The sequence below is a fragment of the Paralichthys olivaceus genome, chromosome 10 (genome assembly GCF_024713975.1).
Source record: "Paralichthys olivaceus isolate ysfri-2021 chromosome 10, ASM2471397v2, whole genome shotgun sequence".
NCBI classification, from domain to species: domain Eukaryota; kingdom Metazoa; phylum Chordata; class Actinopteri; order Pleuronectiformes; family Paralichthyidae; genus Paralichthys; species Paralichthys olivaceus.
Window position 1 is genome coordinate 11,101,862 of NC_091102.1, and position 12,644 is coordinate 11,114,505.

Sequence of the window (12,644 nt, forward strand, 5' to 3'; positions counted from 1 at the left end):
TGCTGATCTGAACCAGGACGTAATTTATAGAACAAATCCAAGTCAGACCTTCGACAACTTAAATTAGCATGCTGACAAAGCCCTAATATGTAACCCCCTCTCTAATGACGCAGAGCAACTGCTCCTAAAAAGCCTGTTATTTTCGGCTCTCCATTTACATTATGAGAAAACAACTCCATTTCTGGATTCTCCTATTCCACAAAGGGCCTGCTCTGTTTAGAGTTGCTGTAAGTAGGAAAGCAGTTATTTACCCAAGTTTTCTCGGCTTCCTCTTGCTCCCCTGGTAATCCAGAGTTCTCTGAGGAAAGGGCCAAGAGCACACAGTCAAAAGATGAGCAGAGAGTCATTAATTTTTAATTCAAAGTGATTTTGTGTTGAATGCGAGCAGATGCTGATAATATCAGAAGTCACAGCATAATTTTTTTCTGATCAAAGGGCTCAAGTGAGTCTGATGAAGCATGCATCTTGCTCAGCTTTGATAAACCACATCAATTATTCACCGTGAAGGCAGACATCCTGACATGAAAGCAACAGATAAAGAGCATAAGCGCATGTTCAAGACAAGAGGCAGAGAAGCGTGGGGGTGGGGCTCCAGGGTCTGGCACAGGTAGGTTTAATTGTATTATCATGTGGAACCAAAGTCAGACAAAGGCCTTTATCGGCACTTTGAACTCACATTTAGCTGGTTGTAGTACAGGCTGTCTTCAGGGCTGTTGAGCAGCTTGGGCTGCTGGCCCCGCCGGCGAGGAGTTCTCTGCTGCAGCTTCATCACTGGACCTGCAACAGAGGAAAAATGAGGGCAGTGATCCAACTAAGAAAAAAAAACAACAACAAGAAGCACCAAAATGATATCGATGGTAATGACAGCAGCAGTAAACAGATCCTGCCCTCGACTTTTCAAATCTGCACCCTCGTGTGTGACAAAGTGGCAAACATTTGAAATTTACTTTGGTGAGATTATGTAATTTCACTGATGAGCTGACTCAATAACAGCTTAACGTTACACAAATCCACACATATAAACCAGATCGAATTATATCTATCCTCACAGGTACACAGACGATGACAAGTTAAGTTTGCCTAACAGCTACACTGGAAGAGGCTGACGTGAGACAGTGGTGTGTGTAGTATATACTGTGGCCAAGACTCACAGAAAAGATTAAATTAATTCCTGGATGAGCTTAAACTGATGCTCAGATCAGATCTTCCCATGTCTTCACAGTAGAAAGCTCAGAAAATGTGCAGACGATTGTGGCAAACTAGAATCAGTAGATCGCATACCTATGCCAAGGCCCAACAGTTCCTTACATTCTGTCAAACATCACCACATGTCACACACTCATAGACATAAGTTCCTTAAATGTGACTGATTGTTTTCATCAAGATCCATTCATTATTTTCCTAGGAAATCAGTGAAAATACAAAAAATGCCCTCTCACATGAAGTTAGAGTCTCTCCTGACCGCTGCCACGTCATCCAAATTCACTGTACAGTAGAGTGTAAGTCAATAAAGTGCTGGTCAAACACTTGCATGATGTAAAATCAACCAAAGGTTCTTGAAATAAAACAATTCAGAGTTTGATGAAAAAAAATCTACTTATATCTTACATGAAGCCACAAACAACACGTGGTTACCTTAGCTTTGCATAGAGAAATAACCTTGCTATGTCCAAAAGTAAAACCATCAATCTATCAGCCACACTATATGATCTTTCATTTGTATAATCTAACCTATAGCTACACCTTCCTTTTTCCAGTCTCTATGCTAAGATTAGACAATCATGTTGGTTATAGCTTCATTAGACATTAGCTAATTTTCTCATTAAACTATAGAGTGTATTTAAATGTGTTGGATGTTGAGACAGAACTTGGCTAGAGACACTTCCGTTTTTCCAGTCTCTATGCTATGCTCGACCCGTATGAGTCAAGAGCCATTTTTAAATGTTTTTGATTTTGCCTTTTATATACCACATTAAAATGTATGGACAGAGAAGTCCTATCTCCATTTGACATATTGGACCCAGAAACACAAGACTCATCTTGTGATTTGATAACTCTGGTATGATTGGTGACTCCTGAGAGTTGATCTTCACCTCGTTACCTCTGCACACATTCACATTCCCAACCATTGAACGACTCCTCTATGGCTACGTTAAGTTGTTTTCCCCTATTTTTTATTAAAACTGTGTGAATGAAATCTGAAGAATTAATTAATTATCAAAGCACAGACAGTGAAATGTTATTGATAATGTCTTGCTAAAGATAGACAATAATTTCGATTTTTCAAACATAAGTAAATTATGAAGGCTTACCACATTCTTTGAATTCACTTACAAAAGTGTGCTTTATAGCTGAGCCACCTTTACAAGGAAGCATATATATTTAATGTCAGATAACGTTTCATCTTGTTGAGACAGGACATTTCTTCATCATCTCTCACTACCCCGGCTTCTCTACCTTGACTAAAGCTGCATTTGCTTTTTCCATCTTAACACTACTTTGTACTCACTTTGAACAGACCTCATCACATCTCAATCCTATACATCAAAGAGCAGGCCCCTCTCCTCAGCCCCCCCATCTTTCCTCGGTTTTCTTGATGTTATTCAAACCAGCACAGGTTTACTAAAGTCACACTCCTTAAATGCCCAGAAAGTTCCTGTCAGTTCAGAGATATTAGCCAACTTTTACCGTGAATCTTATCTCTCCATGCCTCAGAGGTGCTAACCAGCCACTGTCTGAATCCCTGCTACCCCTGAGTATTTGAGGATATTTGGATGGAGCTCATGTAGCTGTAATAAAATGGCTGAGGAAGAAACAGCTCAGTTTATTTCAAGTAGCTCGGTGTGGCTGCATCAAAATAATGTTTAATCTTTAGATGTTACATTGAGATAAACTCGACAACATGAAACCTGAAAGAGCCATTGTATCTGCATCACAGGTTAACAGATTAAGTAAACCAGCACAAATAAACATTTGTAACTTACTTTTTTAATAAAAACAAAATAATGTCAGTATGTAGGACAATGTCTGGCTAATGATGCAGAAAATGGGTTTGTTAAGCAAATGTTTTATTCCCCTGAAATTGCATCAAAGCACTCAATCACAAATAATGAATTCTGACGGCCTTGGACAAAGTTTCAGAACTGTATTGTACTGTAAAACAGTCTGAGAGCCTGCTTGTGTTTTAAACAAGCATTTGTTTTATCTTTATAAAAATGAATTCCACAAATATGAAAACAAGTAATGATTTAAATAAATAAAGTTCAAGCTGATCACTGGCTTTATTGTAGCTTAAACATTTCTAAAATTAGAATTAATTCTGTGAGTTGGCCAAAGTCTTGGCTAATATCTTGTTAGTATTTTCACGATGTGTTTGTTGTATAGACTGTATACAAAGATGGACGTCATGACAGTTCCTCAAAAGTGAAGCCAGGGCGTTTTGATCGCCCTCTAGTGGCTGGCTGCAGTCAAGGACATAAACCCTGCCTCCTCAATGTTAAAGGATGGATCATGGACCAAATTGAAAAGCCAAAGTGCACAACAGACAAATTTCTCTTAAAGATGGTTTGTGTCATTTTAGGTAGTTCGCGCTGATGTTTGTGCAAATGCTAACTTATTATTGGTCAAAATGTATATTGGAGAGATTGAAATGTCACGGCTCCATCCAGCGATTGCTACTGCGCAAACTCTGGGTCCAAATGTTATATCCAGTCTATTTCGGTAATAATAACATGTGTAGCACAGGAGGATCTCTATGCTGAAATTTAGCTCCAACAACCTTAAAACATTGATGGTTTTGAGTGAAATGTCTCCATAATTCTTAGATACAGTGCCATGAAATTTGGTTCACATATTCATGTTCCCCTCGAGATGAACTGTAATATTTTTTGGGAGATGCCATGATTTTTCTAGCCCCATCATCCTGTTGAAATGTTACTTGTTGGGATCTACATTTTATATTCAAATACCTGCAAAAAAGACAATATTCAGATATGAGAGAATCTTTAGTGCTAATAAGCAAATGTTAGCATGCTAACTCAAGATAGCTCAAGGATGGTAAATGTGTTGTACCTTTTAAACCAGTATTGTCACTGTGAGCATGCTGACAAGAATTTAGATCAAAGCTGTCTAAATATAACCTCACAGAGCTGCTGCCATGGCTGTATAGACTTTGTGCTGTTGACAATAAACAACAGAGGGAAGTCTCATGGATTGAGATTGTCTCACATTGATTTTAGTGACTTAACGTCTGTCGTAACTGCAGAGTAGAGATGTTAGCATTATTATCTTATCATTTACATTATTAATAATTATACATAATTTTATTTTATTGTTCAGTGTTAAGCAACATTTAGTAAAATGTACAACGCAGGCCTGCAGTTAAGTTTATAGAAAATAATTACAATTTAAATCATGGTATTAGTTGAGAAAAACACAATTTGATGTTCGTCTAAAAATCATTCAGGCCTAAATCTGTTGGATCCCACATCCTGCTTCAGATCTGGAGCCCAGAACATAACCCACGGGAGTTCAACATCACCATTTATCCATCCTGACCTGCAGCTATTAGAGCGTGTAGCAGATCAGAGGATGGGTCAAGCCTCCCATCTCTGTGCCTCTGTTTGGGAAATCACTGCCATTTGATCCAGGCCAGCCCCAGAGGAATGCTGCTCCTGCAGATATATTACAGGCAGGGAGGCAGCCAAAGTGGCTTCTGGCAGGGGAGCACGGCTTTGACATGGAAAGGCAGAGCTGGGAAGGGGTCAGACAGTGGCTCACGCTGGGGGTTCGCTAAATGATCGTGGGTAACGTCTGCTGTTTTGGGGTGGGGAGGAATAATGGTCGACTGGGAATACAGAGGCTGTGTGGTTCATGCAATATTGATTTCTCCCTTTTCAAAAGAAAGCCAAGCACAGTTTGCTCTTCTCGGTGAGAGACTTACACATTGTACAAGTTTGCTTCTTGAGATATAAAAGATCTGGAATTCTGAGATAGGTATTTCTTTCATTTTCAAAGAGCACCAGATGACTCATATTACATCTCTAAATGCCACTTTGAAATCCCTTGAAAAATCTGAATGCTCCTCAGAAACAACATAAAAGAGGGATTTTGGTCTCTCCTCTCGAATAAATTAGATGTGTATCGATTTACTTCCCAAATCACGTGCCGCAATCACCTGACTCTCCCAGACCACAGAGAACCACTTGGGCTTTGTTTATTCAGATGGAGGGAGCAGAGGCACCAAAAGGCATGGATTATAAGGAAAAATCATCATCAGAGCGCTTTGATGTCTAAATGAGGCATGTGCAACCCAGACCCCTCTCTTTAACTCACAACCGCCTCTTCTCTCACACTCACACACTCACACACACACACACACACACACACATGGGCACATAAACCCAGACACACACATACAAACATGAACATGAACACACACACAGACATTACTTGTCAGTTGCAAACAAAGACCCTAAACAGATATCTGCAGTCGAAGAGAATTTCCAGAAGTTTCCAGGGTTCCAGAGAAGCATTACCGCTCTCGTCATTTTGAACATCATACTTATAAAGCAACTCATGTGTTTTAAATTACAGGACATGCTGGTCAAGTCCTACAGATAATTCGGAAAAAGGAGTCCTTCCCGCATCTGTTTTCACTATTGCGAGTGGAGGATGTTGTTACTTACAAGTAATTTTTCACACTGAAATCAATCATTTGGCCTGACAGCAGATTCGGAACCTTGACTCCTAAAGAAATGTTGAGTGGAGGGGAAAAAAAGAAATCTCTCAACTTTGTGGAAGTCAATCATTTGTCAGAGAAATAATACATGTAACTGTGACCTTGCAGGATGAGTAAAAAGTAAGTAGCGAGGAGGGAGACAAGAATGACAAGGAAACCAGGCCAAAAATGGATTAAAATATGCAAACTAGCGGCATTAAGCTTCTGAGTGAGATAAAATATTTTTTACCCCAATATAAAATTCTGTCAACAAAAATAAAGTAATACGATTTTGTGTGTTTGGAAAAACTTTGTTGAACTAAATCAAATGACTCAATCCACATGTGCGAAATAACAGAGAACTTGGAGCATCATCTTCCACCTTGATTTCATGTCTGAGGAGATTATTCTGTTGGAATTGTGATGATGAGTAGTTTGGAAGTACATCCTGTTAACTACTCCCACTGACATTAAGAGGATTACGTAGGTAGCGTCAGACAGAGGCAACTCCTTCCGTTAAGTTGAGTCTTTTCCTATCCCCTCCAAATCTCCTCTGCCGCTTCAGCGAGCCTGTAATTTGCCTAAAACTGAAGGCATCCGGTTGAGTTGCGGAGATACGCGGAGACAGACAGATAAATCAGGAGGTTGAGAGACAGCGAGAGGGAGGGAGAGTATTTGTCTAGAGTACATGGAGAGGGTGGATCATTTGTCTGGCAGATGCATGTTGATACAGTGATGCTGCCGCTTTGGTGGTGGTGGTGGTGGCGGTGGGGTGGAGCAGCACCTGGTGACTGCGAACCTCGCGGAACATGTGGGAAGACGTTTTAAGAGGTGAGGGAGGGAACAAGAGTCGAAAGTGAGATATACTGGTGGGTGTGGGTTTGACCTCAGAGTGGTCCACATTCCCAATAAGCTCTCCAGCTGTGGCTATAAAGCACAGGGACAACTCCGGGCAGCAAACAAAATCAATTCTTATTGACTGCACCATGTTATGCACTGGTAGGACATGACTATAAACGATAATTCAATGTAAACTTCAACCATTCTTTTCTTTCACCTCCTCATCTCATCCCTTAGAACAGGTTAACCATCTTCCAGAGTGCAGAGGTAATTGGTCTCTGTGTTGTGGCTCCATTTTATCACATGTCTCTCTCTTGACATGTATGTTTACCACAACTATAATCTTCAAAAAGCCTGTTAACATAAGTAGCTCAGTTTTCATAAACCATAAAGTCAGCTCTGACTGATCCTCGGCACCATCCTGTTTACCACGCTGAGGAGCATAAGCAGCGCTCTGATCATATCTGCCGCTTGCTACCAAAAGCTTTCTTTCAGCACACGCCTCTGTGACTCATTTATAAATATGTTGTATTAATATTCAGGCTATGGAGACAGGTGATGAGAGGTGACATGGTTTTTTTGAACATGCAGCTTACACGACTACGGAACTTTTTAACTGACAAAACACTAGAAATCAAAGGTTGGTGCTTCAGACGTCTGAGAATGCCTGGAGTACAAAGTGCTTTAATGCTCTCTTCACACTATAAAAGGCAGCACTGCGGGTATTTGGCTAAAGAGTAAGACTAGTCTCCTCGCCTGATGTCAGATACACAGTAAAACTGATATCTCTCAAAGTCATGTGCTGTGCTTTGTTTCATATATTGAAGAAAAATACTGATAATCTTGTCACTTGCAACACTAGGCTTTGGTAAATCACTCAGAAAAGACCCAACATCCGTCAAATACACTGAGAGCTTCCAGGTCACGCCCCGGTGTTTTGGCATTAATGGGAGCAGGGTGCGGAGTGTGTGCGACTGATTCTGGAGGGGTGGGGTAATTCAATTTCCATGGCTAATTTTCTGTTTTTCTCCACTGGTGTCCTGAAACACTCCAGGTCGAGCTCCAGCCCCGAAAAAGAACCCGATGCGATCACCAGAGGCGACAGCAGGATGAGACGCAGGAAGGAGTCTGGTCTCCTAACATCTGGCAGGGCAAGGCTTCCATGACTTGTTCAATCTCGGGATGAAAAAAAGGGGCCTCAGATCTGCAGGGATCAAAGTGTGCCCTGGGTGCCTGAGCCACCGTGGCCTCCCTCAACGTATTCAAATGGGGTTTCCTGAAAGAAGTCGCAGCCACAAGCAGAACTTAATAATCGCGGCAGGAACGGGGTGCAATGAATACCTGAAAATCTGTGTGCTCACCACAGAAAAAATCTTAAGAGTCAGTGAAGCCCATATCGGAAGGAGAAGAGGATTTTTTAGAATATAGAATATATATAATAGAATGAACCTGGACTGAAAGATGTGATGCTTGGTATGAATGAACATGCTCAAAGCCACGTATCGGACTTCTTGCAATAAATGCTGCAAATAAGTCTGAATTAGAAAGGTCTTAGGTTGCATTAGGTTGCCACCTCAAAAACTGGGAGTTGGGAGCCTCCCCTCATGTCCGCTTGGAACTTGTAATGAGAAAACTCTTGAAACAACTTGATTGATTCTGGAAACAAATTGAAACACTCTTGGTACTTAGGATGAAATAAACGACATTTTTCATATTTTTGCTTTTTCCCTGTCAAAACTGGATACTTTTACTTTTTCTGACCCATAAAAAATCCTTCAAGTTTAACAATCTGAGTTGTAAAACTGCTCGTAACTCATATCCACACTAAAGGTGCGGCATGGAGGAAAAGTATCACATTACCTTTTCTACTTGAGTAAAAGTAAATTAGAACTTACTTTTAAATATACTTTAAGTATTAAAAGTATTCCCAATTGCAATAATCTACTACATCATTAACTAGGCCTACTATATATTCTGATTTATACGAGAATAGTACAGATTCTGTCATATATCTCTTTTAAATATGGTCATGGGGGGCACTTAGCTAATAAGTATCTGTGATGTGTGATGAAGTGTGCTTTACTTTCATTGAAGGAGGCAGAGTCTAATGCCTGCTCTGATTGGATCAGTGGACCAATTCCCCTCTCCTTATTGATTGATTTTAAAAACATGAAAATCACAATGAATTGTGAGAATGTAGTGGAGTAGAAAGTACAATTATTATCTGATATATGTAGTGGAGTGAAAGTGAAAAGTACCTGAACATAAATCTACTTATGTGAAGTACAGATACATGAAAAATGTACTTAAGTACAGTAACAAGGTAAATGGACTTAGTTACATCCCTGCACTAGAAAACAGCGAGTACACATCTCTTTATAACTGGTGCATTAGATGATGAAGTTAAGTACTATGTTACATACAGTATCATTTTCCATATGATATAAGTTAAATACTGTATATTTGAACACATTTGAAGTATAATGTACATGAAAGGTGTATCTTTTATACATAAAATGAAACTATATCCTAATTTTTAGATTTCAAGCAGCAGAGTAATAATACAAACCAGAAAGTCCTTCTGTTATTTCAAAGCTTTGTGTTCCAAGGTAATGGAAGCTCCTGTAACGCAGGACAAAACACACATTAGAGCAAAAGGCCCTTGTAACCAGCATTGACTGCGACTCACATAATCACTCTGACATTATAAATTCATCAAACACTGCCTCCCTTCAGCAGCAGTGATGCCTGGGAGCGGAGGTCACCTGTATGCAGCATTACCGAATTAGCCGCTATCTAACCCAGACCTGCTGTGGCGTGCTGACACTAATCCCGGGCCCGCTGGAGAGCCCTGTCTGTGTTACATTATCATGTCTAATCCCCGTAATCTCTCTGCCGTGCCGCTAAACGCTATTCCACCTCCGTCTCTTACCTCATACCCCCTCTAATAACATTAATGAAGGGCCAGGCCCCCATTACCCAGGCTACCCTAGTGGTGGGTGACGGCCGTAATCGGAGGCCCCCTGCGCAGCCACCCACTCAGCCTTCCAGGCAGGCGGGAATTAATGTAATTCATCGCCTGGGGCAAAAAGCAAACCAAACATATGTTCAACAAATCATGGTTTGTGTATTTTCTTGTCACCGTTACTGTGCAGGTCTATTAAGAGTCACTGATGAGATCCTTAGTGAAGGACTCACCGTGCAGGAGAACGAAAGCTTTGAAGTGCTCGTGCCACTTCCAAAGAGCCCCCCCACCACTTGCCATGAGACGTTTATGATGAGCTGACCCGGGTTATTAAAATACCACAGAAATGATCACCCATAATACTTCTCTCCCTGTGCTGTCAACAAAGAATGGCAGCAGGGGATTGGCTGGGATGAAAGGTTGAAAGGGGTCCCGTATTAAAAATGGCACTTTATCCATTAAAGCGGGATTTCTGCTGTCTCTTTGTGTAATTACCTGCACCCGCCAGCTCTGCGCTCGGGCTTACCTTGTTTACACTGCATGTCTTGCAGCCTAGCTGTCTCCCTGCAAGGCTTCGTTACACTGTCTTCCGCTCTGCCTTTGTCTCTCTTGAAGTCTTTCACTTGTCTGTCTCGGCTGTCGGGGCCAACCTTGAAAGAGGAGGCGTAAACACACCCAGAAGAGCAATGTCAATGAAAAGAACTGGATAAATAGACACAAGTTGAAGCAGGCTCTGTAATTTTTTTCAATTTAGTCATGTAGATGCTGTATTCATTTATTTACAATTTACAATTTGGCACTCACACCCATTAATGTGCTTTGCAATGTTAATCAAATGCTAATGCAATTGCATATCCCCCTTTAGTAACCCTACCTCCTAGCAAACAGCAACACACTGACTTAATTGTGAGGTTAAAAAACAGCACATACAGACTTCCTCTCATATTTAATTTTATCTTTGAATAAAAGAGCTATAGGAAAGTATTAATCTGCTTAACATTTCTAAGTACATCCTCCAAAGGATTTTGCTTTTTTAATCTTACATATGCTCAGCAGAGTTACTGGCAAAAACTGTACATTTTCCTCATTTCATCCTTTCAACATCAAATGGTGAGCAGCAAAAATTGGATCAGACTTCAAAGACTGTGATGTGCTCCAAGTCACGGAGTGGCTCTTCTATTTCACATATTGAATCCGAGCAGGATATCAAAGTGCTACCAAAGAACCTCAGGTCTTTACTAAAAAAGGGGTCTAACATCTGTAGAAAGAGGAGCGCAAAGACAAATCACCTCAGGGAAGAGCGGGCATTTATTCTCAGCCGTGAATTTCCAGCCTTTTGATTCTCTCGCTCCCGTACCACCCTGTCTTCTCTGCTGAGATGGAGGTTGGAGCAAGACAACTCTTTTGTCTCAAGGACTCAAAAATTCCCAAAGAATAATCTGGGTTAAAGCTGCTTTTTTTTTTTTTTTTTTTAAAAAGGAGCAGCATTTTTACATACATGGCTAAAGTCAGGCGTGCAAGACAAAGCTAATTTATACATGGTTACTTACATTTCCTCTGTGTATGTGATCTGCATGTGACTCTTTACTCTTCGGGCTGATAGACCTGTGAAATTAAGAATCATCTTTAGGTACAATGAACATAAATATCATTAAACAACATACATTATAGTTATGATATTTACATATTGATAACTGTTCAGACAGTATTAACAATAGTAGGGGTGATTTATATTTATCTCCTTGTTTAGTGGTAAAAAAACAGCCTTAGTTCATGATTATGCAATTTGCAGAGATCGAGACAGGGGTTTGTTTCTGTGTGATCACTCATTGTTATTTAATTATTTAAAACACAAACACAACAACATCTGCAAACACAAAGGTGCACACCAGTCACAGTCACGCTCCGAGTCTAGAAAAAAAAAACACTCTTCCAGTTTGGACTCAGTGATGCAACTGGAGGCTCCGCTCTTTGGATGCAAAACGCAGAATTCATGCGTGGCAGTGAGGAGGGATATCAAAAGGGAAAAGAACAGCATGTAGGTGAGAACATAGATCTTACAGGAGGAAAATGGGCCAGATCATGTCAAAATAAATCTATATGGAGAGATTCCAACACTGATTAAACAGAATTGTTAAGTGGAGGTTTGAAGTGTTTCTCACCAAGGAATATGATTGTAAACATGGAGAGAAAACTCCCTGATGAGGCTGCGCTTGGTTTGAGTATATAAGGAGCATAACATTTTCAGATGTGTAAATCTAGTATTTGAGAGTTTTTAAAGTCGCCCAAGATTTGAAAGCAATTTCTTAACATGTGAGTGGTTTTCAAGACATCAACAGCCTTTTAAACATCATTCTCATCCTCAGTGAATTCGTCCTTATTGTAATTTCCCAGCATTCTTTGATTCTCATAACACAGAATCATCCAAGAATAACTTATATTAAGGGATTTGTAATGAACTGATATGTTTGAGTTGCGGTGCTGCGTTTCTGCTAAAAGCCTCCATCGACACCACGTGTGCTGCTGTTTGGTCGGTGGCTGCTCTCCTGCTTAGCACATACTTTCTTAATGACTGGCCTGCCCATATGCTGAATAAACACAAAGTTCTCAGCTCGTACATCTGGAGACCAGCGAAGCACCCAGCCCCGTTTGTGGTCAGACAAGTGTGCAATCTGGTGGAAAGATATTTATTACATTTATAAAACTGAGAAGGTGGCGCGCAGGGAGGAGCTTTCTCTGCTGCTTGAAACAACAATACATTATGGGGTGAAAGGAATCCGTCCAACAGAGCTGGAGATGAGTGACGGTGTGTCAGACCTCTTGTTTAATAAGTTGTCTCTAACGGTCTCATTTTCATTTGTGTTTGAAGACTACTGTCTGAAAGGGGAAAAAAATCAAACTGCAGGAAAACATGGTTTTGATGAGCACAGACCCTGAAGGGCAAGAGATGTCAAAGTTCACCTCGTATGCTCCTCCTCGGTGGTCTTTCTGCCAGCCTCGGGCTGACATCTGTGCCTTTGGGGTCCACGGTCGCGACGCACCCGATGGCCCCTGTAAGCTGCACAGAAAATATACGTCAGACATGCTTTCACATGGTCAGAGAACCATTGTCCTCTCTCT

At 40.7% G+C, this 12,644-nt stretch overlaps 1 protein-coding gene across 12 annotated transcripts in view; it reads right to left on the reverse strand.

The window, feature by feature from the left end:
- Positions 1-12,644, reverse strand: part of myo3b (myosin IIIB) — a 61,650-nt gene that overhangs the window by 6,341 nt on the left and 42,665 nt on the right. For 11 of the 12 annotated variants that reach the window (XM_069533025.1, XM_069533030.1, XM_069533029.1 and 8 more), the window contains 5 exons: positions 12,486-12,582; positions 11,075-11,129; positions 10,051-10,174; positions 677-777; positions 252-298 (listed from right to left, as the gene is read on the reverse strand). In XM_069533025.1, the coding sequence (XP_069389126.1) occupies positions 252-298; positions 677-777; positions 10,051-10,174; positions 11,075-11,129; positions 12,486-12,582 (424 nt within the window). Of the gene's footprint in view, positions 1-251; positions 299-676; positions 778-9,127; positions 9,182-10,050; positions 10,175-11,074; positions 11,130-12,485; positions 12,583-12,644 lie in introns of those variants that run through there. The other variant, XM_069533035.1, reaches the window with a different exon arrangement.